The sequence below is a fragment of the Engystomops pustulosus genome, chromosome 10, assembly GCF_040894005.1.
Source record: "Engystomops pustulosus chromosome 10, aEngPut4.maternal, whole genome shotgun sequence".
Lineage (NCBI taxonomy): Eukaryota > Metazoa > Chordata > Amphibia > Anura > Leptodactylidae > Engystomops > Engystomops pustulosus.
In genome coordinates, this window is record NC_092420.1 from 11,369,608 (window position 1) to 11,397,206 (window position 27,599).

The window sequence follows — 27,599 nt, forward strand, 5'->3', positions numbered from 1 at the left end:
ACACTTGCCGCGGGCTATGCCCAGTATTACTGCACTTGTTTACCTGAATAAGGCAATTCCATATCTTTCCATGTGTCTGGGAAATCCATCTGTCCTCTCATTTACTCCCAAACCTTTCATTTTAAGACACTTTTAATAAAGGCTTTATGAGACAATTACAAAGGTGAACCAGAATTTAGGGTCCATCTAGACCCCCATGGCGGTCCCTTTTTAATGTAAAATCTGAGCAGTATATAAGGAAAGTGCAACATGTGTCTGAAACTCTCCTCCCGTCAGTTTTGCTAATCTCTCCATAGCATAGCCACTCACCATAGCATATCATAGCAGTGCCACACGGCGCCCCCTAGGGCTTTACTGTAAATTTACCTTTAACATCCAATTTGCATGTTCGCGTATATAGAAATATGGATCATCGTTATTATGAAGGACCCTTCTAAACTTAGTCACAAAAGTAGCAGCAGCCGGACCACCCTGGGCTCAGTAGGTTGTAATTTTATCAACACAACCCAAAGTATTTTATTATTACAAAAAGCAATGCTGCAAAACTGCAGTGGACCTGTCCCGTCTCTACCATGTGCATGCCCTAGGGGGGCGACCTTAAGCATATTAGAGGAGTAATCCCACAGCTATGGTGTTAAAGGGGTGTCCTAGGAATTAGTATGGAGGGTCTACCTTCTCTTAAAGGTGGTCTTAGTTGTGTCTATACAATGATTTGCCCAGTTTGTTGTGTCTGTAGTGACACATTCATGGGATTCCATACATTTTTGCCTCTAATTGTCCCCTCTATTGTCACAAAACTAATCAAGACTCAAGCCAAGAATTTCCTGTTTTGTGCAAAGAAAAAGTCGTAGTATTGCTCAATGTTATTTTTGGAATAACAAGTTGAGTAACTGTAACATTTCTTTACTTTTCAGATTTGCAGAGTCTGAGTTAGGTCTTATCTTTTTCTCCAATCGCCTTTCAAGCTGCTTTCACAATCCTGCTGCTCTATTCCTTTCTGCCCAGTAATTGTGTGTATTTATACAAAGTATCAGCATCATGTGTGGATGACTTCATCTGATTGTGACTGTTTTGGTATGTTCCAATGTACTTTTACTCTAGTCACCTACAAAGCAGCAACAAAATTATTTTGAAAACAGACTATGATTTTCCCGGCACTTTGCTATCAGACAGATCGGGGGACGTCTATCACTTGTCAATCCCATGATCTGGTCTCCTCTGTCTCTAGCTCAGGGCTGTACAGTGTGTAGTTGCCGTGCACTGTAGCTCCAATGTGTCGACCCCCTTCCAATGCGATATTGAGTACACCTATTCTACAAATGGATGATCAATATTTAAATCCTGGAATACTAAATCCCTATAAATCTGTTACCTGGGAACAAGAAATCAGTAGAATCCTGAATGCAGCTCTGGATGTGACTGGAGTATCACATGTTTCCTTGGCACATAGAAGGGGCTGCTAAGCCTGTGACTAAATCTATGTAATGAAGGTGATGCCGTTCCGTGCCAGCGTCTTGTTTCCCTTTCACTTCCTTATACAGATCCATTGTTTTATGATTTTGTCTGAGGACAGGACTGAGTGGATGTTAATCCCGTTATTTATAGACCGGCTCCTCTCTCCGGCTCACTGCTTCCACAATTTGTTGAACAGTTTCCTTTGGATTTGGACAAATTACTGGAATAATTCTTATGTTCTATTCACTAGAAAGGAACAGGACATCAAAGCAATCACAAGGATGGGGCCAGTGAAAGGAGCCAGGGGGCGCATGGCCAGACTGTGCTCTGGTCACTTCTATGGGTATTCTCTGCAGTCCCATAGACGGGAATGGAGCAATGTTTGACACCAGTGCTAAGTTTCTATATGACTTGAAGGCTTCTCATACGTCTGACTGCTGGAGGTTCGACACTTATCCCCTATGCACAGGATAGAGTATAAGTGTAATTGGTGGGACAGCCACCAAATCTTCCTTTCTTTCAAACCACCACTAGGGGGAGCACATGAGCAAACTGCATACTGAGGGCCACTCAAATAAGGGCATCTGTATTTGACCTTTCCAAACATTAACCAGAATTTTGGCGCACTGTGCGCCCCCAGAGCGGTCCCTCTCAGCATGAATGACTCAGTATTTCTTTAAAAAGCCAAATCTCTCCATAGCTTTGCATAGTCTGTGTCTTACACAAGGGTCTTTTATCTTTTTAGTCAACAAATATGTTATAATTTACCTAAAAATATGTGTCAACTTAACCCAAAATTTACTCCTGCCTCAGCACAGTACATGTGTAGGACCAGTAGTGAGTTAGAAGGGCTGGGCTAATTGAAGTGAATGGGGCTGAGGTACAATACCTGGCACTTCCCCTGTACTAGAGTGGTGCTGTTTTTTGGAAAAAGGCAGTGGGTAATATTTACTAAGGGCCGTGTGCTAGTTTTCTGGCCGACTTTGCACATACTTTCTAGTGCAAACTGCTGTCGGGGCAACGCAGGGGGCGCCAGATTCATGAAGAATCCTGTATCTGGCGCCCCCTGCACTCTACACAGGGCACTGCACATAATACACACTGCACTGTTCTTAGTAAATGTGCCCCATTATGTTTATGATACTAATGCAGTCTCCTTGTGGGGTCTGACATACAGTTTTAGGGTAGATCGGACTTTACTTATCCACTTTATAGATTTAAGACAATGTGAAGTGTAATTTACCATATGGCAACATACAGATCTCTCTAATATAATACAACCGCCACATATACAGCTTATCAGCAGAGTCTCATCCAGAGCAGCTCTGGACATGTGCAAACTTCAATTGTGTTTCAGTTTTTGTTGCCTCCTCCTCATCATTGTCCCTCCATCAAGAAGCCGCGTGTTATAGTTTATTACAAACGGCCTCCACCCGTTTGTTGGTCAAGACGTCATCTTCTTCAGAACTGTAGCAATGATTCCTTGAGTTTGGGGAGAAAATTTGAGGTTTTGTATCGGAAGTCATATCGAGCAGGTCGAAGGAATCGCTGGAGAGGAAACTATCATCGCTGATGACGCTGGATGGCCGGCTCGGGCTCTTCAGGGGATCTGATGTCACCAGCTCTTCCATGGAGTCTGACAGCTGGAGGGCCGTGCAGTCTGCGGGGAGGTCTAAGCTGGTGGAGAAGCGGCCGTTCTTTTTCAGGATGCCCTTTTTCCTTTTCGAGCGCCTGTCATACCTTGCCTTCTCTTCGGGTACAGTGAGGTAGGTCTTTTGGATTTCTGAGATTAATAACCTCTCGGGAGAAGACGAGTAGCCCGATTCCCTCTCGTAGGTTTTTTTCAGGATGCCTTTTTTCGGCATGTTGAAAGTGCATTGGATATTGACTGACTTGTGCGCCTCGTAGGTGGATGTGGTCTGCGTCTCCCTGGTGAGATCCAAGCGATTCTCAGACAGGTTTTCTGAGTAAGTGGAGTTAAAGAAAGAACTGTCAAAGCTGCTCCTTTTCTTCAGGATCCCTTTTGGTTTCTGCCTGGGAACAATAAGTTCGGGTTCCTGCTGGGGGTGATTGATGTCGTTCTCCTTTTTGGACTTTCTCAGGCAGACTTCAAATTCGTCATCTTCCCCTTGCTGTGTTTTGCAATGTATTTTTTGTGTTCCTTGGAAACTCGGCGTGTTCTGACACTCAATGTAGCGAGCCAAGAGCGGAGACTGGCATTCAGGGACCAGGTCACAATCACACACCACAGTGTCGTAGCCCCAATTAACCCACCAGTGATTGGCTATGTCTTCGATGGTGGCCCTCCTGGCAGGATTGACTGTAAGCATCCAGTCGATCAGCCCGCAGGCGCCTGTAAAGAGAAGACAATCGTTATCATGAGAAACTTCCTTAAGAATAGATTAAGAATTTAATAACATTAAAGTGATATATCACATTATTCCAGGATAAATCTGATTTTATGGGGATGGGAGGGAAACTATTTTAGCTTAAAGAATAGGGCTCTACGGGTACCTGTCACCAGCTGTATTTGTAAGAAATGTGGTTCTCTTTGTCCAGCCATTGAATAGGACCCACACAGATCTCAAGAATGGGAGTCCATTGTACCCCAAAGTGAGCAGAGCCAACGCCTCCACATTTGCCCTGCTCTTCTCTTCTACCGTATAGCACTGGCAGAGATAGAGGAGCCCTGTACTTGACTATTACTGTCAGACCCATAGAGTAGACCGCACATGTCTGACCATCCGCTCCATTCATTTAAGATACAATGAACCCCCAAACTCAGTGTCACGCTTTAAGAGGGGTCGTTCTACTGATTCCCAAATAGTTTCACTTTTTCTCTGCGTTCCCATTTGGGGGATGTCTGTCCCCTTGGCAAATCATAGCCATCATCCGTTTCTAGGGGCGTTCGGCAATAAGTTTGGGTCAAGCAGCCAAACCCGCCTATAGGCAGGGGCGTAACTTGAGGGGGTGGAGAGGGTGCGGTCGCACCTGGGCCCAAGAGGCTTAGGGGGCCCTTATGGTGTCACTTTCCCATATGAGAAGACTATTACTATACACCATACATTATAGTCATGGGCCTGGCACAGACTTTGCACTGGGGCCCATCAGCTTCTAGTTACGCCACTGCGGGTCCTCTCATCTCAACTCCCGAGCAATCAGTGCCATTAGTTTCAGCACCACATACTCTGCTATCTCTACTATCAGGTCATCGGTCCTGGGTTGGAGCAGTTAATAAGTAGCGTGAAGCTGTACGAGACGGTATAAAAAATCCTTCACATTTACTATCCAGTCACTGTGATAAATGTGGTGAATTTTTAGTCCTGATAGCAGAGAGATTAGTAAATCTGCAGCGGTGGCATCAATCTCAGGAGACAGAGGAGCAGAGACATCGGGCACTGACCTGACAGGTGGGGGGGCTGTCTGTACTGTCCGCTGCCAATCTGTTCTGCCAGGGTCTTGTAGTTGCTGTTATCGAATGGCATGCTCCCATAGATCAGTGCATAGAGCAGCACCCCGAGCGCCCAGCAGTCCACCTGCACACAACAAGACAAGGCATTAGGAGTAGTAGTGGTCAAAGTAGCAACGTCAGAAGCTTTGCTGTAACAAAAGCAAGTGCAGGGTCCACATGCTTTGAACTCAGGGTACACAAAACAAGTATACCCCTTTAAGTGGTGACACATATATTTCTGCATGGTCCTTACCTCTGGTCCCTTGTATGGAAGACCCTTGACAATCTCTGGAGATGCATATAGGGGGCTGCCACAGTACGTCTCCAGGACCTGGTTCTTGTGATAGAGATTTGAGAGTCCAAAGTCTGCGAGCTAAAAATTAGAAAAGACGTGTAAGACCATAAATCAGATGGGAAAGAAAGTGCCACACACACATAACCCGGACATGATGCTGGATTGGCAGACGAAAAGACACAAATTGAGGCCCCTTGCTACTAGCCGTGGCCATGATTGGCTCGGGGGTACACCTCCCCTCTATTTGGGACCACCCCCCTATTCAGAGTGCATGTGAACGCTTGACTAGTGCAATAAGATTTTTATCCAGAATAGCGCCACATCTACTCACAGGTTGTGTGCGGCATTGCAGTTTAATTTTATTAAGATAAACAAGGCTACACTGTCATACCAGACCTAACCTGTGCACAGGAATGGCGCTGTTTTTGAAAAAAAGCAGCTATGTTTTTCTAATGTAACAGGTTGTGTACAGCGCTGCAGACTATGTTAGCGATGTACAAGCAACAGGAAATGAATGGTTTATACAAGGCGGCTGCCGGTGACCATGTGCCTCGCGCTCTGCCGCTTACACGACCAATCAACAACAACAGGACCAGGAGAGAATACACAAAGGATCCGGATTGTTTCCTTGATAGAGCAATTCCAGGAATGTTCATACATCCTGCGATATGTCGGGAATAGAATGAATCGCTGAAGACGGATCCAATTAAACGCTTTTTTTCCCCCCGCCCCGTGCGATACTAAAACACAGACATTCCCGTCATTCTTCTGTGCAATGTTAGACCTGCCGTACCTTCCATAAAAGGCCAATGCACCAGCAGGATGTTAGTCAGTGGCAGATTGGGGATATTTTTAGCCCATCCCATGAATCTTTCAGCTATTTCTGCCTGGTCGCACTTGAGTTCTTTCGATATGCGGAAAATAGGTTAATTTTTGGCTCCGGGGACGGATACTTTGTTCCCACAATTTATCATCTGCTAAAAGCGCACATGGTGATTAAGGCGCTGGCAGGGCGTCCCGTACAGACTCCATTAGCATTCCGGCCTCCTGCAAGTGATAGTCGCGTCTGGAGGGTGGAAGATTGGGAAGTTTTTGGCAGAAGTGAATGTTTGTTTTGGGGAAGGGGGTGCCTGGAGAGTCTCCTTGGTTCCTGGAAGGCCTCAGCGCCTTTGTGTAGTATAACTACAGCTAGGATAACATTGATGAGGTTCCTTGTCCTGGCACTTTGTGTGACCCCCTATTGCATCCACATATGTAATAAATTGATGCAAAAGCTTCAGGTCTTGCGTGGACTCCACTCAGATCATCCACCAACATCAAGTGAATGGAGTCAACCCCAAGGCACAGGATTGCTCTTCGTACAACGTACTGGGTTCAATAGGGGGCAGGGCTCAGAAACATGGCCAGAATAGGGAGCAGGACTCAAAAACATGGCCAGAATAGGGAGCAGGACTCAAAAACATGGCCAGAATAGGGAGCAGGACTCAAAAACATGGCCAGAATAGGGAGAAGGGCGCAAAACATGGACATAATAGGGAGCAGGACCCAAAAACATGGCCAGAATAGGGAGCAGGACTCAACAACATGGCCAGAATAGGGAGCAGGACTCAAAAACATGGCCAGAATAGGGAGCAGGACTCAACAACATGGCCAGAATAGGGGAGCGACTCAAAACATGGACATAATAGGGAGCAGGACTCAAAAACATGGCCAGAATAGGGAGCAGGACTCAAAACATGGCCAGAATAGGGAGCAGGACTCAAAACCTGGCCAGAATAGGGAGCAGGACGCAAAACATGGACATAATAGGGAGCAGGACCCAAAAACATGGCCAGAATAGGGAGCAGGACTCAAAAACATGGCCAGAATAGGGAGCAGGACGCAAAACATGGCCAGAATATGGAGCAGGACTCAAAACATCGCCAGAATAGGGAGCAGGACTCAAAACATTGACATAATAGGGAGCAGGACTCAAAAACATGGCCAGAATAGGGAGCAGGACTCAAAACATGGCCAGAATAGGGAGCAGGACGCAAAACATAGCCAGAATAGGGGAGCGACTCAAAAACATGGCCAGAATAGGGAGCAGGACCCAAAAACATGGACAGAATAGGGAGCAGGACCCAAAAACATGGACAGAATAGGGAGCAGGACTCAAAACATGGACAGAATAGGGGAGCGACTCAAAAACATGGCCAGAATAGGGAGCAGGACCCAAAAACATGGCCAGAATAGGGAGCAGGACCCAAAAACATGGCCAGAATAGGGAGCAGGACCCAAAAACATGGACAGAATAGGGAGCAGGACCCAAAAACATGGACAGAATAGGGGGCTGTAACAGGAGGCGGGAGTCCAAATAATCTCCAGTCATTGGCCAATCATTGTCTTAGGCCCTCGTTTCTTTGTTATATCCGTTTCTAGGAAAGTTGGGTGGTGTCCCCCCTGATTGTGATGTGATTGGGGGTAAGAGGTCTTTACCTTGACATTCAGGTTCTCATCCAGGAGGATATTCTCCAGCTTGATGTCTCTGTGCACAATCCCATTCTGAAAATAAAGATACAGTAACGGGATTATTACTGATAATAACAAAAATGTAAAAACATTTCACAAAATCTTAAAAATATGACATAACGATTGGTGCAAGATTATTAAAAATTCCCTGTGACCTGAGGGTTTCCTCTTAGAAACCAGCGCCACACCTGTCCGTAGGCTGTGCCTGGTATTGCAGCCTACCTCAAAGGACATGAGCTGGTGGGGCGCTGTTTTTGGAACAAAGAATCCAATCCTGACCAATCCCTTTAAATTTAGAAAATAGATGTGATTATAAAATGGAAATAAAGTGTAATTCAGGGATTTTCCGGGATCGGAATACTGAAGAGACCACAACGTTAAGTCCAGACCGGGGGCATCACTGTCCTCACCAGGGGCGCCACAACCCCATTTATCTTAATTTTCTGAGCAACCAATCAGAGCTGAGTTTTTATTCTTCCAGAGCAGTATGAGAATTGTAACCTGCGTTCTGATTGGTTGTGATGTACAATTATTGTTAGGCCGGAATGTTGATGCTGTTACTATATATCGGAGCTGGAACATTATCCTTTTATGATGTGCGGCGGCTCCATAACCGGCGCAGGACGATTTATTATCCGCGTCAGACGGTTTATTATTTCCCGTGGTCTCTGCCAGGAGCCATAATCTATTGATTGAAAGGAGAGGAAACCGAAATAAAGACTAAGTCGCTGTAGATAAACACTCAGGTTCCCCCGGAGACCGCAGTAATGTTTCCCTAGACAGCGGCAGACGGGGGCTGCTAAACCTCTTAAAATGGACAAGAATTCCAGATAAGCAAATGTCCGCAAAGATATAAACACGTTCCCAAACCTGGACTACAGATGTAGCAGTGCTGAGCGTGTTGTAACGAGATAAGAGAGAAGGTTTAACTGAACTGTGTATATGTGTCTCCGTGGTAACAGACTACAAACAAACCCTGTGTAGTCTGACCCTGCTGTCATGTGTTAAACTCTTCCATTCGGTTATAAATTCATTTTTCACAGTCCTGCTGCTACTAACAACATGCACCAAGGCAGGATTACACATCTGTCCAGCGACAATGTCTAACACTGACTGCAGAGAGCGCAGCAGTGTGAGGAAACTTCCACAGTGCACTCAGAGAAGTTCCAATCCTGCAATATAAATCCATATATCACAGTCCTGCTGCTACTAACACCATACACAGAGGTCTGATTACACATCTCCCCAGGGACAATACATAACACTGTCTGCAGTCTGTATGGTCAAAACTGCTGACGGGTTCCCTTTGATGCTGCAGAGAGACAGAGAGGAGGATGTGTGCGATGATTCACAGGTAAACAACCAACGATTCAGCAGAAGCATAAAAATAGAAAAGAAGTAAAAACTAAACCTCAAATTCAGCAATAAATAAGTTCCTATATTTAGGAAGTCCCATCTCATCCCTCAACTATTTATAGACCAAAACAGGCCAAGCCGAACAACATTTCTTTAGAAAGCAAGTTAGGAAACTGGTTGACCAATCACAGAGCAGCCTTAAAGGGCTTGTCCACTTTCAGCAAATAATGGATATTGTTTGTGTAATGGAAAGCTTTACAATTTTTTTCAATTTTACTTTCTCTATCAATTCTTTACAGTTTTCTAGATCTCTGTTTGCTGTTATTTTATTTGGAGCTTCACTGTTTACATCCCGTGGATGGTCATGTGATGACACACAGGTGCACAGCTCATTATATCCCTGGTCATGTGATGTCACACAGATGCACGGCTCGTTATATATCCCTGGTCATGTGATGCCACACAGGTGCACAGCTCGTTATATATCCCTGGTCATGTGATGTCACACAGGTGCACGGCTCGTAATATATCCCTGGTCATGTGATGTCACACAGGTGCACGGCTCATTATATCCCTAGTCATGTGATGTCACACAGGTGCACGGCTCATTATATCCCTGGTCATGTGATGTCACACAGCTGCACGGCTCATTATATTCCTGGTCATGTGATGTCACACAGGTGCACGGCTCGTTATATCCCTGGTCATGTGATGTCACACAGGTGCGCGGCTCATTATATCCCTGGTCATGTGATGTCACACAGGTGCACGGCTCATTATATCCCTGGTCATGTGATGTCACACAGCTGCACGGCTCATTATATTCCTGGTCATGTGATGTCACACAGGTGCACGGCTCGTTATATCCCTGGTCATGTGATGTCACACAGGTGCACGACTCGTTATATCCCTGGTCATGTGATGCCACCTGTGTATATCCTAGGTCATCGTGTGACATCACGTGACCAGGGAGATCTAGTAAACCCTGGAGAAGTGACCCGGCTGATGATGAATATTTCTTCTTGGTGGGTCCTATGGCTTGTGGTCTCCTCGACTCTGGGTAAATCCAATCACAAATTCCTCCCGGGCCGAGTCCCGAAATAAACTTTCCTGGGCCACCGGCCATGATATATACATCCCCACACATGGCGGTGGCGGTGCAGGTACATTGTATACGGCTGAGTCACCGCTCACACGTCTCTTCTATAAACTCAGACTCTTTCATGGTCCGGGGACTTAAATCTGGAGTCGAAAACATCCTCAGGCTCAGATGTAAAGCAGACGCCTCCTGGTCACTACATCCCATATCCGATACATCATTGTGATTGGCTGCTAAAGTCAGGGCCCCACAGCTCCTGCAGGGGTCCCCAATGTGAATGGGGCAAATGCCCCAAACAGGTTATCAGGGGTAGGAAAACATGGCTGCTCTTGACCAAAAACAGCGCCTGACCATGGTTGGTGCCGGTATTGCAACTCATCTGTATAGAAATGAATGGAGCTTAGTTGCAGTACCGCACACCACCTATGGTCAGGAGAGTAGCTGTTTTTGGAAGGAATCAGCCATAACTTCCTATTACAGTATAGTATTATTATAGGTATTATAGTATGAAGTACCACGCGCACATTGTAGACGTTATACTATTCAGCACTTTTATATTTTAGTATTAAAGGGGTTGTTCACTTAAAGCACATTCCAGCAAATAATTAATATTTTTTTTGTGTAATGAAGAGTTATACAATTTTCCATTTTCCAATATACTTTTTCTATCCATTCTTTACCATTTTTCTAGATCTCTGCTTGCTGTAAAGTAAAGCTTCATCCTTTACTTTCTGTAGATGAACACCGGTCGCTGGTCACGTGATGTCACACAGGTGCAAGGCCAGTTATATTACAGCTACGTGTTTATCTACAGCAAGTAGAGAATGGAGCTTCCGATTGCATGACAGCAAGCAGAGATCTAGAAAAAACTGTAAAGAATTGATACATAAAAGTATATTGTTAATATGTGTCACTTTCTTTACACAAATACACAATATCAATTATTTGCTGGAATGTGCTTAAAGTGGACAACCCCTTAAAGGGAAATTTAAAGATTTCGGTAGATAGATGTCATTCGTCCTCAAGTGACCCGGCTAAGGTCATTAAAGATTAAAAATCTGCTTATTTGGAAAATAAGATTCACCTCCTACATCCTGCCATTCAATATACATGTCCGTATGGGTCTTGGACCTACTAATGTTTTCTTTTTAGGGTGCAAATCGATAACCACAAATTTTACACGCCAGCTCTGTCTGTTCTGATTGGCTATGGTATAAATGCATAAGCCCCCATGGAGTCATTGCATATAGATCTGATTTCCAGTACAACATGAAGATCTGAACAAGTAGACCCCCCCCCCCCAGTGACATAAATCAGGGGGTCCGGCTGTGACAGTTACCCTCCATGCTGACAGTTTCATCATCCGTCATCATGTGACCAGCGGAGCTGTCAGCAATGTGCTGTAGGCATCACTACACATGAAAGCTCCTGTGACATAACTGTGTAGTGCGGGACATCTCCCAACGTGTTTACCTTGTGGCAGTAGTGAACGGCGGAGACGATTTGTCTGAAGAACCTGCGGGCATCGCTCTCCGGCAGCTGGTGCTTGTTGTTTATGAAGTCGTACAATTCTCCATTGCTGGCGTACTCCATGACGATGATGATCTTATCCGAGCTCTCAAACACTGCAGGAGAAGAGGAAAATCTGTTATAATCTGTGTTCTCCAACATCTCTTATCCGCAGCTCTATCTCCCCTCTCACTGTATACACTCACAGAGAAGAAAACTGAAGCTGCATCCCCTCCACTCCCCTCTGCATCTAACCCAGTGCATTACTTACCCTCATAGAATGTAAGAGAAATACTATGTATACAACTGTCTTATACTATAATATCGCAGCCCCTAAGGGAAACCTATAAAACGTAAACTTTCAATGCAAAGATCTGTTCATGGATGGATCAAGAAGTATTTTTCACTTGAAAAGATCATCCGTGACACTCAGTAATTTCATAGACGTGTATTGTACTTCCACCAAACTCAGCGCTCTGGTTTGTCAAGGACTGTGAAATACAGTTTTACACCTCAAAGTTATCATCATTCCCTGCTGGTAAAATTTGTCATGGTCTCACTGTCTCAGAAGAGAGCACATCCCTGTTCCCACTCCTACAGTACTGATAGCCTCATGAGATCTACAAAATAGTAATTATAGTATTATTATAGTAGTTATATTCTTGTACATAGGGGGCAGTATTATAGTAGTTATATTCCTGTACATAGGGTGCAGTATTATAGTAGTTATATTCCTGTACATAGGGGGCAGTATTATAGTAGTTATATTCTTGTACATAGGGGGCAGTATTATAGTAGTTATATTCTTGTACATAGGGGGCAGTATTATAGTAGTTATATTCCTGTACATAGGGGGCAGTATTATAGTAGTTATATTCTTGTACATAGGGGGCAGTATTATAGTAGTTATATTCTTGTACATAGGGGGCAGTATTATAGTAGTTATATTCTTGTACATAGGGGGCAGTATTATAGTAGTTATATTCTTGTACATAGGGGGCAGTATTATAGTAGTTATATTCCTGTACATAGGGGGCAGTATTATAGTAGTTATATTCTTGTACATAGGGGGCAGTATTATAGTAGTTATATTCTTGTACATAGGGGGCAGTATTATAGTAGTTATATTCTTGTACATAGGAGGCAGTATTATAGTAGTTATATTCTTGTACATAGGAGCAGTATTATACTAGTTATATTCTTGTACATAGGGGGCAGTATTATAGTAGTTATATTGTTGTACATAGGGGCAGTATTATAGTAGTTATATTGTTGTACATAGGGGGCAGTATTATAGTAGTTATATTCCTGTACATAGGGGGCAGTATTATAGTAGTTATATTCCTGTACATAGGGGGCAGTATTATAGTAGTTATATTCCTGTACATAGGGGGCAGTATTATAGTAGTTATATTTTTGTACATAGGGGGCAGTATTATAGTAGTTATATTCTTGTACATAGGGGGCAGTATTATAGTAGTGATATTCTTGTACATAGGGGGCAGTATTATAGTAGTTATATTCCTGTACATAGGGAGCAGTATTATAGTAGTTATATTCTTGGTCATAGGGAGCAGTATTATAGTAGTTATATTCTTGTACATAGGGGGCAGTATTATAGTAGTTATATTCTTGTACATAGGGGGCAGTATTATAGTAGTTATATTCTTGTACATAGGGGGCAGTATTATAGTAGTTATATTCTTGTACATAGGGGGCAGTATTATAGTAGTTATATTCTTGTACATAGGGGGCAGTATTATAGTAGTTATATTCTTGTACATAGGAGGCAGTATTATAGTAGTTATATTCTTGTACATAGGAGCAGTATTATACTAGTTATATTCTTGTACATAGGGGGCAGTATTATACTAGTTATATTCTTGTACATAGGGGGCAGTATTATAGTAGTTATATTCTTGTACATAGGAGGCAGTATTATAGTAGTTATATTCTTGTACATAGGGGGCAGTATTATAGTAGTTATATTCCTGTACACAGGGGGCAGTATTATAGTAGTTATATTCTTGTACATAGGGGCAGTATTATAGTAGTTATATTCTTGTACATAGGGGGCAGTATTATAGTAGTTATATTCTTGTACATAGGGGGCAGTATTATAGTAGTTATATTCTTGTACATAGGGAGCAGTATTATAGTAGTTATATTCCTGTACATAGGGGGCAGTATTATAGTAGTTATATCCCTGTACATAGGGGGCAGTATTATAGTAGTTATATTCCTGTACATAGGGGGCAGTATTATAGTAAATATATTCTTGTACATAGGGGGCAGTATTATAGTAGTTATATTCCTGTATATAGGGGGCAGTATTATAGTAAATATATTCTTGTACATAGGAGCATAGAGTACATATTCTATGTAATATGTAAGAACAGTGACTGATGGGGATGTGTGTGTTTAAACCCCCAGGTGTCAGGTGGCAGATGTAATCTTGGCATTTCACATCTGTTTGTTCCAGATCCTAGGCAGATACTGAATCTTATATATAGATATGAGGGTCTGATAAGTGGATCTTGGTAAATTGTCATTGTAGCTCTAGACCAGTGTAACACAATTATGGAATATTTTTTGTAAAACTCCTTAAAATTCAATAAGAAGTCAAAGAATTTGGGTAGAGGTCAGTAAGAATGTGCTGCACTTTTGAACCATTGGTGTGGCAGACATGAGCCTCCATGAACAATTGAACCCCTTAATCCAGCTGAATAGAGGGATGTATGCTGGCGGGGGAATCCTGGGCCGGTGACGCACTCTGTGACATGCGCCCGGGGCGTTACTGACCTTCGAAGACCTGGATGATGTGCTCGTGTTTCAGCAGGGCTGTGATCTCAATCTCTCGCTGCAGATGGACTCGGTCCAGCTCATCCGTGATTTTGTCTTTTTGAATGGATTTCACAGCAACCTTAAAATAAGCAAAACAAAGTAATTACCCAGAGGGTCTATTGCTAATGAAAAGGTCTTAAAAGTTCTTTTCAGTTTGCTGGAAACCTTTACGTTTACATATACAAGTGGAAAACATCTCTGTGTACAGAGCTGAGGTTTGCTACAATTGTATCCAGTCTAGACACTTCCATGTAAACGTCACAACATAAAGTACAATGTTGTATCTGCAACGATATCTTGTAGTAAACTATCCGGAGCCTAGAGATTGCAAACATAGTAAATTGTAAGTCATTTGAGTTCAGATTCTAAGGGGTATTAGGCCAAAGAGGACATTCACACGTACTGACAGCAAGCAGAGATCTTATAAAGTATAAATGATTTCAGAAAACTTTTTAACACAAGAGTCCGGTTTATTAGTAAGTTGTGAAGTGAAAGTTCTGGGGGTTCTGCTATCTGCACCCCAGGTTTTTTCTGCAGTATCAAATATATTTGCTATGTAATGATTTATGGCGAGTCTGCTGACGGACACCTCTCCTCAGTGCAAGATTCCTTTAGCAGGCACACAAATACATACAACACACATGCATTCATACATACACACATATATACATACACACACACATGCTTACATACACACACATGCATTCATACATACACACACACACACACATATATACATACACACACACACATACATACATACACACATACACAAGCATACATACACACACACATACATATATACACACACATGCATTCATACATACACACATGCATACATACATACATACATACACACATGCATACATACATACGCACATACATACATGCATATATACATACACACACGCACACACATACATAAATACATACACACATACACATAGCTTTATATATTAGATGGACACATGAGAGTGTCCTGTCCTGTGCTGATCCCCAGTATACATGTACACTGGAGCAGGGGGTTCTGCAGGTGCCAGACCACAAGACCACACAGTTACATCATCACCGTCATGCCGGCCCTGGTTCTAATTTTACCCTCATTTTGCAATCCCTGTCTGGTCACAAGCTCATTGTAAACAGCAGCAGCTTAGTAAACACCAGGACACCCTGTCACATCAACACAAAACCTGCCCCCCCCCCCCCCCCCCCACCACCTCTAACACATTCCCTTCTCTCATTTACCAGATCTCTGTTTACCTCCAGGAAAAAAAGCTACATTCTTGTCAACATTAGTCCCGGTTTACAGCTGAAGATTTGTTACAGTTGCATCAAGACTACACAGTCCTATGGTTCCAGATTGAGCATGTTGATGTACTGTATGAAGGGTGGTGTAGGCTGCATATAACTGTAGCAAACCCTCAGCTGTGAGAAGGCCTTAGATGCTGATGGCTCTTAGAGATAGGGCTTTATGTTTATACCGCAGCTGCTTGTCGAGAAGACGACTTCCTTTACTCTTGAAGTTGGCACAAAATTTCTTACCAAGTGCGTCAAGGGCAGCAAAGAATCCAGACTAAATAGCCTGATGCCTAAATATACATCACCCCAGAGCTGGGCACGGGCAGAGGAGTGACCGCTGCTCGGTGTCTGTGGTCTCCCACCTCCGCGTAGGACTGGGGTCCCTTGTACCACCAGAAAGCAAAATTTGGAGGGCGCGCCCACAAAATGCAATGTGCAGTCCAACTTAGAATCTACAACTTTCAATGGTCATGTATATGGGTAATGTTGGGGGTTGTAGTTATGCAGCTGTAGTAGAATATAGATGGAAAATAGGGGGTTTCTAATGAAATGTTGAATTTCCTAGGTGCTGGGGTCCTGCAGTGCTCAATGGCGCTCAGTGCACCTTAGTATCATGGACTACAGGACGGGCAATGTCCCTGGAGGATTTTGGGTGTAATAACCGATGTTATGGACCCACAGTCACCATATAAATCCTCAGTGATGTCATTAATGAAAGATCCGTCAAGTTAATGAGGTGTAATAAGCAGTAATAAAACCCGGCCATAAAAAAGTTTATATAGGAAGCCTTTCCCAGACTGACGTGGCTGATAACTGGGAGCACTAGAGCTAATGGATGACCTAATACCAAATCTTTGCTAAACTTGAATGAGAAGGTCTGTAAATTTTAGGTTTGGCGCTACCTGTGCGGATAATACAGGTTGAGGGATGACTTAGGAGCAGATGCTGGGAGGCTAACTTATATATTGTGTGACTCTCAAGTCAATGACAGCATCTTAAAGGGTTATTCTGGGGTCCGCTATGTGCAGCTTTAAGTGACGCCTCTTGACGTGGTGCCCCTATAGTCCCCTATCTGTAGGCATAGGCTCCATGACAAGCCGCTCTTCCTTGTTGATGGGATTGTTCTTGAATATTATAACCTGGTAGTTTATGATTATTCAGTAATAGCGCCCCCAGTGGCCGTGCTGCAATGCTGCCGGGGTGTCACTGCTGGAGCGACTTCTGCACAGATGTTGATCTCTGACTCTGAGCTGTAGGAAGCTTTTATCTGTGGCCCATTAACAGCAGACTACTCAGAACTTCCGGAACACTTCACCATATCCTCCTGCAGCGTCTGCTGCGTCACCGGGGTCATGTGATAAGGGGCGCAGATACTTCTCTGCAAGATTCCCATCTCATCCATGAGGAATTCAGGACTATAAATGGAGCATAACTCTGCGCCTTGTGATCCCTATTGTAAAGCATTCAGTTCAATCATTTCCCCCAGATATAATGGTCCAGGACTTTTCCTTTCTTTCCTAACAGCCTCCGAGTCATCCAGGAAAGTGACTGTATACGCTGTATAAGAGCGCCCACAAATATAACGGTAACAACCCCATCCTATGAACAACTCTTATACTATATCTAAATAGATGCAGGACCCCTGACAATCAAACACTTAATAAACATAAATATAAAAAAAACATAAAAGTGCTTTGTACCAAAAAAAAATTATCAGGATGTCGCCTCAAAGTTTCCTACTTGACAGCTGCTAATGACCACACATCCCAGAGCAAATGGACCCTATAGTTCAAATGCTGGGAGATTTTAGCTATTAAGCCTTTGTTAATACAGACACAACCAGCAGAATAGTGAGTGCAGCTCTGGAGTATAATACAGGATGTAACTCAGGATCAGTACAGGATAAGTAATGTCATGTATGTACACAGTGACTGCACCAGCAGCAGAATAGTGAGTGCAGCTCTGGAGTATAATACAGGATGTAACTCAGGATCAGTACAGGATAAGTAATGCCATGTATGTACACAGTGACTCCTCCAGCAGAATAGTGAGCGCAGCTCTGGAGTATAATACAGGATGTAACTCAGGATCAGTACAGGATAAGTAATGTCATGTATGTACACAGTGACTGCACCAGCAGCAGAATAGTGAGTGCAGCTCTGGAGTATAATACAGGATGTAACTCAGCATCAGTACAGGATAAGTAATGTCATGTATGTACACAGTGACTGCACCAGCAGCAGAATAGTGAGTGCAGCTCTGGAGTATAATACAGGATGTAACTCAGGATCAGTACAGGATAAGTAATGCCATGTATGTACACAGTGACTCCTCCAGCAGAATAGTGAGCGCAGCTCTGGAGTATAATACAGGATGTAACTCAGGATCAGTACAGGATAAGTAATGTCATGTATGTACACAGTGACTGCACCAGCAGCAGAATAGTGAGTGCAGCTCTGGAGTATAATACAGGATGTAACTCAGGATCAGTACAGGATAAGTAATGTCATGTATGTACACAGTGACTGCGCCAGCAGCAGAATAGTGAGTGCAGCTCTGGAGTATAATACAGGATGTAACTCAGGATCAGTACAGGATAAGTAATGCCATGTATGTACACAGTGACTCCTCCAGCAGAATAGTGAGCGCAGCTCTGGAGTATAATACAGGATGTAACTCAGGATCAGTACAGGATAAGTAATGTCATGTATGTACACAGTGACTGCACCAGCAGCAGAATAGTGAGTGCAGCTCTGGAGTATAATACAGGATGTAACTCAGGATCAGTACAGGATAAGTAATGTCATGTATGTACACAGTGACTGCACCAGCAGCAGAATAGTGAGTGCAGCTCTGGAGTATAATACAGGATGTAACTCAGGATCAGTACAGGATAAGTAATGCCATGTATGTACACAGTGACTCCTCCAGCAGAATAGTGAGCGCAGCTCTGGAGTATAATACAGGATGTAACTCAGGATCAGTACAGGATAAGTAATGTCATGTATGTACACAGTGACTGCACCAGCAGCAGAATAGTGAGTGCAGCTCTGGAGTATAATACAGGATGTAACTCAGCATCAGTACAGGATAAGTAATGTCATGTATGTACACAGTGACTGCACCAGCAGCAGAATAGTGAGTGCAGCTCTGGAGTATAATACAGGATGTAACTCAGGATCAGTACAGGATAAGTAATGCCATGTATGTACACAGTGACTCCTCCAGCAGAATAGTGAGCGCAGCTCTGGAGTATAATACAGGATGTAACTCAGGATCAGTACAGGATAAGTAATGTCATGTATGTACACAGTGACTGCACCAGCAGCAGAATAGTGAGTGCAGCTCTGGAGTATAATACAGGATGTAACTCAGGATCAGTACAGGATAAGTAATGTCATGTATGTACACAGTGACTGCGCCAGCAGCAGAATAGTGAGTGCAGCTCTGGAGTATAATACAGGATGTAACTCAGGATCAGTACAGGATAAGTAATGCCATGTATGTACACAGTGACTCCTCCAGCAGAATAGTGAGCGCAGCTCTGGAGTATAATACAGGATGTAACTCAGGATCAGTACAGGATAAGTAATGTCATGTATGTACACAGTGACTGCACCAGCAGCAGAATAGTGAGTGCAGCTCTGGAGTATAATACAGGATGTAACTCAGGATCAGTACAGGATAAGTAATGTCATGTATGTACACAGTGACTGCACCAGCAGCAGAATAGTGAGTGCAGCTCTGGAGTATAATACAGGATGTAACTCAGGATCAGTACAGGATAAGTAATGTCATGTATATACACAGTGACTGCCCCAGCAGCAGAAAAGTGAGTGCAGCTCTGGAGTATAATACAGGATGTAACTCAGGATCAGTACAGGATAAGTAATGTCATGTATGTACACAGTGACTGCACCAGCAGCAGAATAGTGAGTGCAGCTCTGGGGTATAATACAGGATGTAACTCAGGATCAGTACAGGATAAGTAATGTCATGTATGTACACAGTGACTGCACCAGCAGCAGAATAGTGAGTGCAGCTCTGGAGTATAATACAGGATGTAACTCAGGATCAGTACAGGATAAGTAATGTCATGTATGTACACAGTGACTGCACCAGCAGCAGAAAAGTGAGTGCAGCTCTGGAGTATAATACAGGATGTAACTCAGGATCAGTACAGGATAAGTAATGTCATGTATATACACAGTGACTGCCCCAGCAGCAGAAAAGTGAGTGCAGCTCTGGAGTATAATACAGGATGTAACTCAGGATCAGTACAGGATAAGTAATGTCATGTATGTACACAGTGACTGCACCAGCAGCAGAATAGTGAGTGCAGCTCTGGGGTATAATACAGGATGTAACTCAGGATCAGTACAGGATAAGTAATGTCATGTATGTACACAGTGACTGCACCAGCAGCAGAATAGTGAGTGCAGCTCTGGAGTATAATACAGGATGTAACTCAGGATCAGTACATGATAAGTAATGTCATGTATGTACACAGTGACTGCACCAGCAGCAGAATAGTGAGTGCAGCTCTGGGGTATAATACAGGATGTAACTCAGGATCAGTACAGGATAAGTAATGTCATGTATGTACACAGTGACTGCACCAGCAGCAGAATAGTGAGTGCAGCTCTGGAGTATAATACAGGATGTAACTCAGGATCAGTACAGGATAAGTAATGTCATGTATGTACACAGTGACTGCACCAGCAGCAGAAAAGTGAGTGCAGCTCTGGAGTATAATACAGGATGTAACTCAGGATCAGTACAGGATAAGTAATGTCATGTATATACACAGTGACTGCCCCAGCAGCAGAAAAGTGAGTGCAGCTCTGGAGTATAATACAGGATGTAACTCAGGATCAGTACAGGATAAGTAATGTCATGTATGTACACAGTGACTGCACCAGCAGCAGAATAGTGAGTGCAGCTCTGGGGTATAATACAGGATGTAACTCAGGATCAGTACAGGATAAGTAATGTCATGTATGTACACAGTGACTGCACCAGCAGCAGAATAGTGAGTGCAGCTCTGGAGTATAATACAGGATGTAACTCAGGATCAGTACATGATAAGTAATGTCATGTATGTACACAGTGACTGCACCAGCAGCAGAATAGTGAGTGCAGCTCTGGGGTATAATACAGGATGTAACTCAGGATCAGTACAGGATAAGTAATGTCATGTATGTACACAGTGACTGCACCAGCAGCAGAATAGTGAGTGCAGCTCTGGAGTATAATACAGGATGTAACTCAGGATCAGTACAGGATAAGTAATGTCATGTATGTACACAGTGACTGCACCAGCAGCAGAATAGTGAGTGCAGCTCTGGAGTATAATACAGGATGTAACTCAGGATCAGTACAGGATAAGTAATGTCATGTATATACACAGTGACTGCCCCAGCAGCAGAAAAGTGAGTGCAGCTCTGGAGTATAATGCAGGATGTAACTCAGGATCAGTACAGGATAAGTAATGTCATGTATGTACACAGTGACTGCACCAGCAGCAGAATAGTGAGTGCAGCTCTGGGGTATAATACAGGATGTAACTCAGGATCAGTACAGGATAAGTAATGTCATGTATGTACATAGTGACTGCACCAGCAGCAGAATAGTGAGTGCAGCTCTGGAGTATAATACAGGATGTAACTCAGGATCAGTACAGGATAAGTAATGTCATGTATGTACACAGTGACTGCACCAGCAGCAGAATAGTGAGTGCAGCTCTGGAGTATAATACAGGATGTAACTCAGGATCAGTACAGGATAAGTAATGTCATGTATGTACACAGTGACTGCACCAGCAGCAGAATAGTGAGTGCAGCTCTGGAGTATAATACAGGATGTAACTCAGGATCAGTACATGATAAGTAATGTCATGTATGTACACAGTGACTGCACCAGCAGCAGAATAGTGACTGCAGCTCTGGGGTATAATACAGGATGTAACTCAGGATCAGTACAGGATAAGTAATGTCATGTATGTACACAGTGACTGCACCAGCAGCAGAATAGTGAGTGCAGCTCTGGAGTATAATACAGGATGTAACTCAGGATCAGTACAGGATAAGTAATGTCATGTATGTACACAGTGACTGCACCAGCAGCAGAATAGTGAGTGCAGCTCTGGGGTACACATATACATGCTTCTATTGTACATGTAAGTGAATACAATGTATCTACAGCTCCCAAGATTGTTGTGTCCTTATCTGTAAATCTGGATTTATCTACGCCTCACAGGGGTCCGTGTGACATCTGCACAGCTGGCCGCATCTCTGGGACCACCATTCATGAAAGGGAACGTTTTTCTTTCTATCCCCCAGGAATCTCAGACTCCAATATTTCTTTATATAAAATTCTTCCCGTCTGCTCTGGGAATTCTGCTGGAATGTTGGCAGCGGCCGCGGTCATTCAGATTCCTTCTAGCACATTCTGGGCTGAGAATATGGAGAGAATAAAGGTGGGAAAACTGCGAAGGAGAACTGGAAAAAGCCTCATGCTGCTAAGATAAACCCAAAGTGGCGACTTTGATCTCAGCATCAGGGAAATATATTGTCGAAAAAAAACAATAAAAAACACTGCATGAGGCAAAGTCCCTGTAATCTGGCATCAACCCGCGCAAGTTTCAAATATTCCGGATTACTGGCCGGGCACAGCAGATTATAGATCCCTCAATAAGCAAATTCCTTTTTCAGCAACGTTGTGATTTTCTTGCAACTTATGGGTTACTAAATGTCATCTGACCTTAAAATAGGTCCTCGATGGTTTAGGGGTAAAATCTCACACTATATTATGCTGAATTATCAGACTTTCTAGATTAATAAATCAATTGTATACTGTATAGACATAGCTAATTTCTTCCGAGCACAGCGCCACACCTCCCTGCAGGTTGTATGTGGTACTGCAGCTCTGTCTCACTCTGATGCAGCTGATGCAACCCTGGCACAGGTCATGAGGTTGCTGTGGATTTGCGCATCATTCCTGAGTAATTAGTCTGGTTGTTGGCGCACTCCGGCTGCAGCTGTCTGGTGGCTCACGTGGGCACAGCCGCGGAGCGTGTTTAGACGAGTCAGCACCCTTTGCCCGCTGTATGACACATTTTGGGGAATTTTTGTCTTCGCCTTACATTTGCATATTTCAAAGCTGTTGTCTCATGGAATGTTCAAAATGATTGTAAATTAGTAACATTCATAAAACTCTTTGTATCATATAATGTACCTTGCAGTTTGTTCTTACATTGTGACTGAGTATATTTGATGAATTGACCCCCACCACATGTTTGTGGTTTTTGGATATGTATTTTTTAATGGTTAATTGATTGCCTTGTTATTTATGAATTAAGATTTATGTATTTTTATGGATTTGGTACTTTGATCTTATTTATTTATGATTCTATATACAGGCGGCCCCCTACTTACAGATGACCCCTAGTTACAGACGGACCCCTCTGCCCCCTGTGACCTCTCTGGATGTTACTATAGTCCCAGGCTGCAATGATCATCTGTAAGGTGTCTGTAATGAAGCTTTATTGATCATCCTTGGTCCCATTACAGCTAAAATTTTGAAAATCCAATTGTCACTGGGACAAAAAAATTTTTTTGTTTGGATCTACAATTATAAAATATTACAGTTTACATACAAATTCAACTTAAGAACAAACTAATGGACCCTGTCTTGTACGTAACCCGAGGACCACCAGTACTGAGATGGGTACAATAAACTATAAATCCTGGAGCCCATAACTGGCGCATGTTCTGGTATCCTATGGCTGGGGTCAACACCTTTGTAATTGAAAGTTGAACCCACTTTGATTGTTCTCACTTATCTATAAATGGACCCTATAGTTCAATAACAGTTCATCTTGTTGCTCCATTCATTAAAGTTGGGATTCCCGTTCTGTGGGGTTCTGAGCAGTCGGACTCCCATCGTTTAGATTGTTAGACCCCCTAACGATAAAAGTTGGGACACCCTCTTTAAAGATGGTTAAGAACAATGGAAGCTGGTACAACCCCTTTAAATAACAGAGGCATCAACTCTAACCATAGGTTACCCAGACCAGGCACAGGGTGACGCCAGCCTCAGGTGTTACCCCCAGCCTCAGGTGTTACCCCCAGCCTCAGGTGTTTCCCCCAGCCTCAGGTGTTTCCCCCAGCCTCAGGTGTTTCCCCCAGCCTCAGGTGTTACCCCCAGCCTCAGGTGTTACCCCCAGCCTCAGGTGTTACCCCCAGCCTCAGCTGTACAATGCCCTTCCACCTGCCATACACGCTGCCGCTGGCACATACATCCCCGCTGTGATATCTACGCTCCGCACAGCTGTTCTGCTCTGGGGTCTGGTATATTTGGAAAGGCGCAGGGCTATCAGTTGACTCAGTATTTACATCTTTGCCAAACAGTTTATTTAAGTTGGCAGAGCCGGGGCCGGCGCACGCCGCGCTCATTCTCATCGCATTCCAGCTCCATTCTGCAGATGCTTCAGCTCATAATCACCCAAACACTGGCAATCTGAGAATTGTCTGCAGAAAATACATCGTTCCTTAGTAAAAATCCTAAATATAGACCCCAGACCGGACATTCTGTATAATGGACTGGGTACCATGCTGCTATCTACCCCCTAGTTTCTATTGGGGTCTTTCTACAATTAGTGAAGGATATTAAGTTTCAAAAAATATTATCCCAAATTGGTGCTTATCATCATCATGCAGCAGGCGTTACCCCCAACAAAGATCAAGGCATTTATATGTCAATTACATATGCCCTAAAACCATAGCGCCCCCTGACTGTAGACATATCGCCCCCCCATCCCGAATTAGAGGAACATTTCTATATGTAACCGTCCAAAGCGAATGGGAAACATTTTCCCATGGATTATCTGACTATCTAGATCCAGCAGTGCTGAGACATAGTTATATGTAGCAGAGAAGAAGTCATTATCTGCATTGGGTGAATCAGCGGTGGCTGATGCTGCTTATCTCTTTTTTAACAAAACCCTAAAATTATGGGATTTTTAAAATAATTTTGGGCTCTGCCAAAATGCACAATTCTAGAGGTTCTGCTACAAATTCAGCCCTGCTACATCAGCATGAGAAATTCCAATACACGACAATAAGAAGCAGTGATACCTGGCGGTCACTTACCATCATGCCGGTGCTTTTATCCACCCCGCGCTTGACTTTTCCGTAGGTTCCTCTTCCCAGTGTCTCCAGGAGCCGGTAGCGGTGCTTGATGCTGTGCTTGTGATGGTGTTTCTTTACGGTACCTGACCCCGCAGCGGCGTCTGACACCCTGTGACGCTCACACCTGTCCCAGCTCGGGGACCTGTCCTCTTCCCTTCTATACCCGTTTGATACTTTGTTACCTAACATGACCCCTTCCTTTGGGTTGTCCTCCCTGGTCACCCCGGTCATAGCGTCAGTCTGATGGATCAGCAGCGATAATATTAAATAAATACTAATTAAATAATCCGAATAAATTAAGAAAATATGGATTCAGTTAGCAAAACTTCAATGGAGAAGTTTGCAAAAGTTGTTTCTATTAATTGCCAATGTGCCTGAATCCTGGCGCAGGGTCTTTTATGGCTGCACCCCTTTCCTAAGCATCTGTCCCCCAGCAGCTGCTATAGTCTCCAGGCTGCAGGCATTGCTCCTCTTCTTGCTCCTGAGCTCGTGTGTGTATGAGCCCGGGGTGTCAGTATGTACTGAGCTGGAGCCTGGCCTTGCATTCTCATAGTATGACTGGGAGGAGACAGATTTGGGAAGTGGGAGAGGCCTCGTCCCCGGCCGCCTGATGACTGATGTTATAATCACTTCTTGTACCTGCTGCTGCAGCTGCTGGGGGTGATGGGTTGTCACATTATAGGATTAGCTGTAGTAGCCAGTGGCGGACGCGGACTGGAGGGGGCGCTGAGCTTTTTAACAGTCTGTAATTACTTGTAGCCATGTGATTCATTAGCACAGACATTTACATACACTATGACGGACTGTAGGAAATGGATTTGGGGTGACAGTGTGCCCCCCTTAAATCCCGGCTTCTATTAAGTTGCACAGCTTGTACCAATGTCCACAATATACTTGATACCTTATCCTTCACTGCCCCCACTAGGACACCAGGACCAAGCAGTGACTGTCACTGCTATGCCCCCCTACAGCTATAGATACTTGTACCCATTGTACCACCTCTGTACCCACTACAACCACCTTTGTACCCCCTACAAACACCTCTGTGCCCACTATAACCCCCTCTCTAACCCTAGAGTTAGCTCTGAAGCCTTTATAGACTCCTCCATACCCCCTATAGATAACCTCCATAACCTCTGTACCCCGATAACCACCTCTGTACCCCTATAACCACCTTTGTTTTCCCTATAACTTCCTCCATACTCCTAAAACCACTGCTCTGTACCCATTTAACCACCTCAGTACCCCAAGTACAAGTATCTCTGTATCCCCTATAGATACCTCTATATTCCCTATAGCTTCCTCCGTACCCCATTTATCCACCTCTGTGCCCCCTATAAGCACCTTTATACAGCCATGGTAGGTGCGTACGTAAGAAAAGTGCAACATCTCTTATTCTTGTTAACAAAGTTGACAACCACTTTACGCATTGCCCTTGTGTAACTTACAGGTGTTACCACAATTCATGCCCATGTGTCTTATTGGGGTATTTGCACAACATATTAGGACCCAACTGTATGACCCAAAACTGAGAGGCTTTCTGTAAGATCTGTTCTGGGGTCCTTATACTATGGTCCAATCCCAATGCTTTGTGAGTAGACTATCCCTTTAAATTCTTTCCCTTATATTTCTTTCCCTGACGAAGATAATATTATAATTTCCTCCCTATAACCTCCATAGACCACAAGAATTGGGGGTCCCATTTCAGTGAATAAATTAGCTCCACTCATTCTCTATGGTACTGCCGCGATGGGTTTCCTCCGCCATTGCCATAGACAGTGAATAGGGCGACAAAACACAAGCTCAACTTGTCATTCCAGGGGAACTGGACCGTATTGACATGATTGATGGTGGTCCCTATTCTGTGTTGGACCCCCAGCAATAAACATGTGGATAAAATTATAGGTGAATCCAGAGCAACCCAACACAGCGTTGTAGAAGCAGAGACCACATTCTGGGTTCATGTCACTGTGACCTTACATAGGACTGCAGGATCGCTGGTGACCTATACGTCCTATATACAGTATCTGAAGGACATTGGAAGATGCTATTCACATGGGACAGGCTGCCAAAAACAGCACCAGGGACAGACGGTCACAAGTCATCAGAGGCACATGGACCCAGGGCTGACACCATGGAGAATCGCTCCTCATTATGGGGGAAATAGTGAAAGTTCTCCCATCACTAATCATCAATATGAAGACTAAACACACGGTGGGATCTCCATGCGCACTACCAGCCGCTGATCTCCATTCATGGACTGTACATGTGGCTTCACGCCACCACCCAGGGGGCAGATATTTAGCCGTAAACAGTCTGGGTCAGATCTATCCTCCATGAGTCTCGCATTTGATGCAACGTCCCTGTTACTCACACAATCCATGGATCAGACCGGTCCTGAGCAGCCGGTTGCACAACGTATGGAGCTGACAGTAGTGGATGTATCACAGGAGGATGACTGAGAAGATTGATTGTGGGGAAAGCCAGAAATGATGAGGATGCAACATCACGCTATGACCCCGATCACAACCCCAAAATAGACCATCTCATCCAAAAATGGCAACTAATAGAACTTAGTGACTACTTTTG

The 27,599-nt window shown here is 43.8% G+C and overlaps 1 protein-coding gene across 1 annotated transcript; it reads right to left on the bottom strand.

Annotated features, from left to right (window-relative positions):
- Positions 1-617: 617 nt before the first annotated feature.
- Positions 618-25,559, bottom strand: LOC140105061 (NUAK family SNF1-like kinase 1). Its single transcript, XM_072128939.1, has 7 exons — positions 24,972-25,559; positions 14,479-14,599; positions 11,641-11,792; positions 7,680-7,745; positions 5,160-5,279; positions 4,859-4,991; positions 618-3,808 (listed from the first exon to the last, which is right to left on the bottom strand). Exons 1-7 carry the CDS (start codon positions 25,239-25,241, stop codon positions 2,862-2,864), a joined length of 1,809 nt encoding a protein of 602 aa, XP_071985040.1. The 5' UTR covers positions 25,242-25,559; the 3' UTR covers positions 618-2,861.
- Between the last annotated feature and the right edge of the window lie 2,040 nt (positions 25,560-27,599).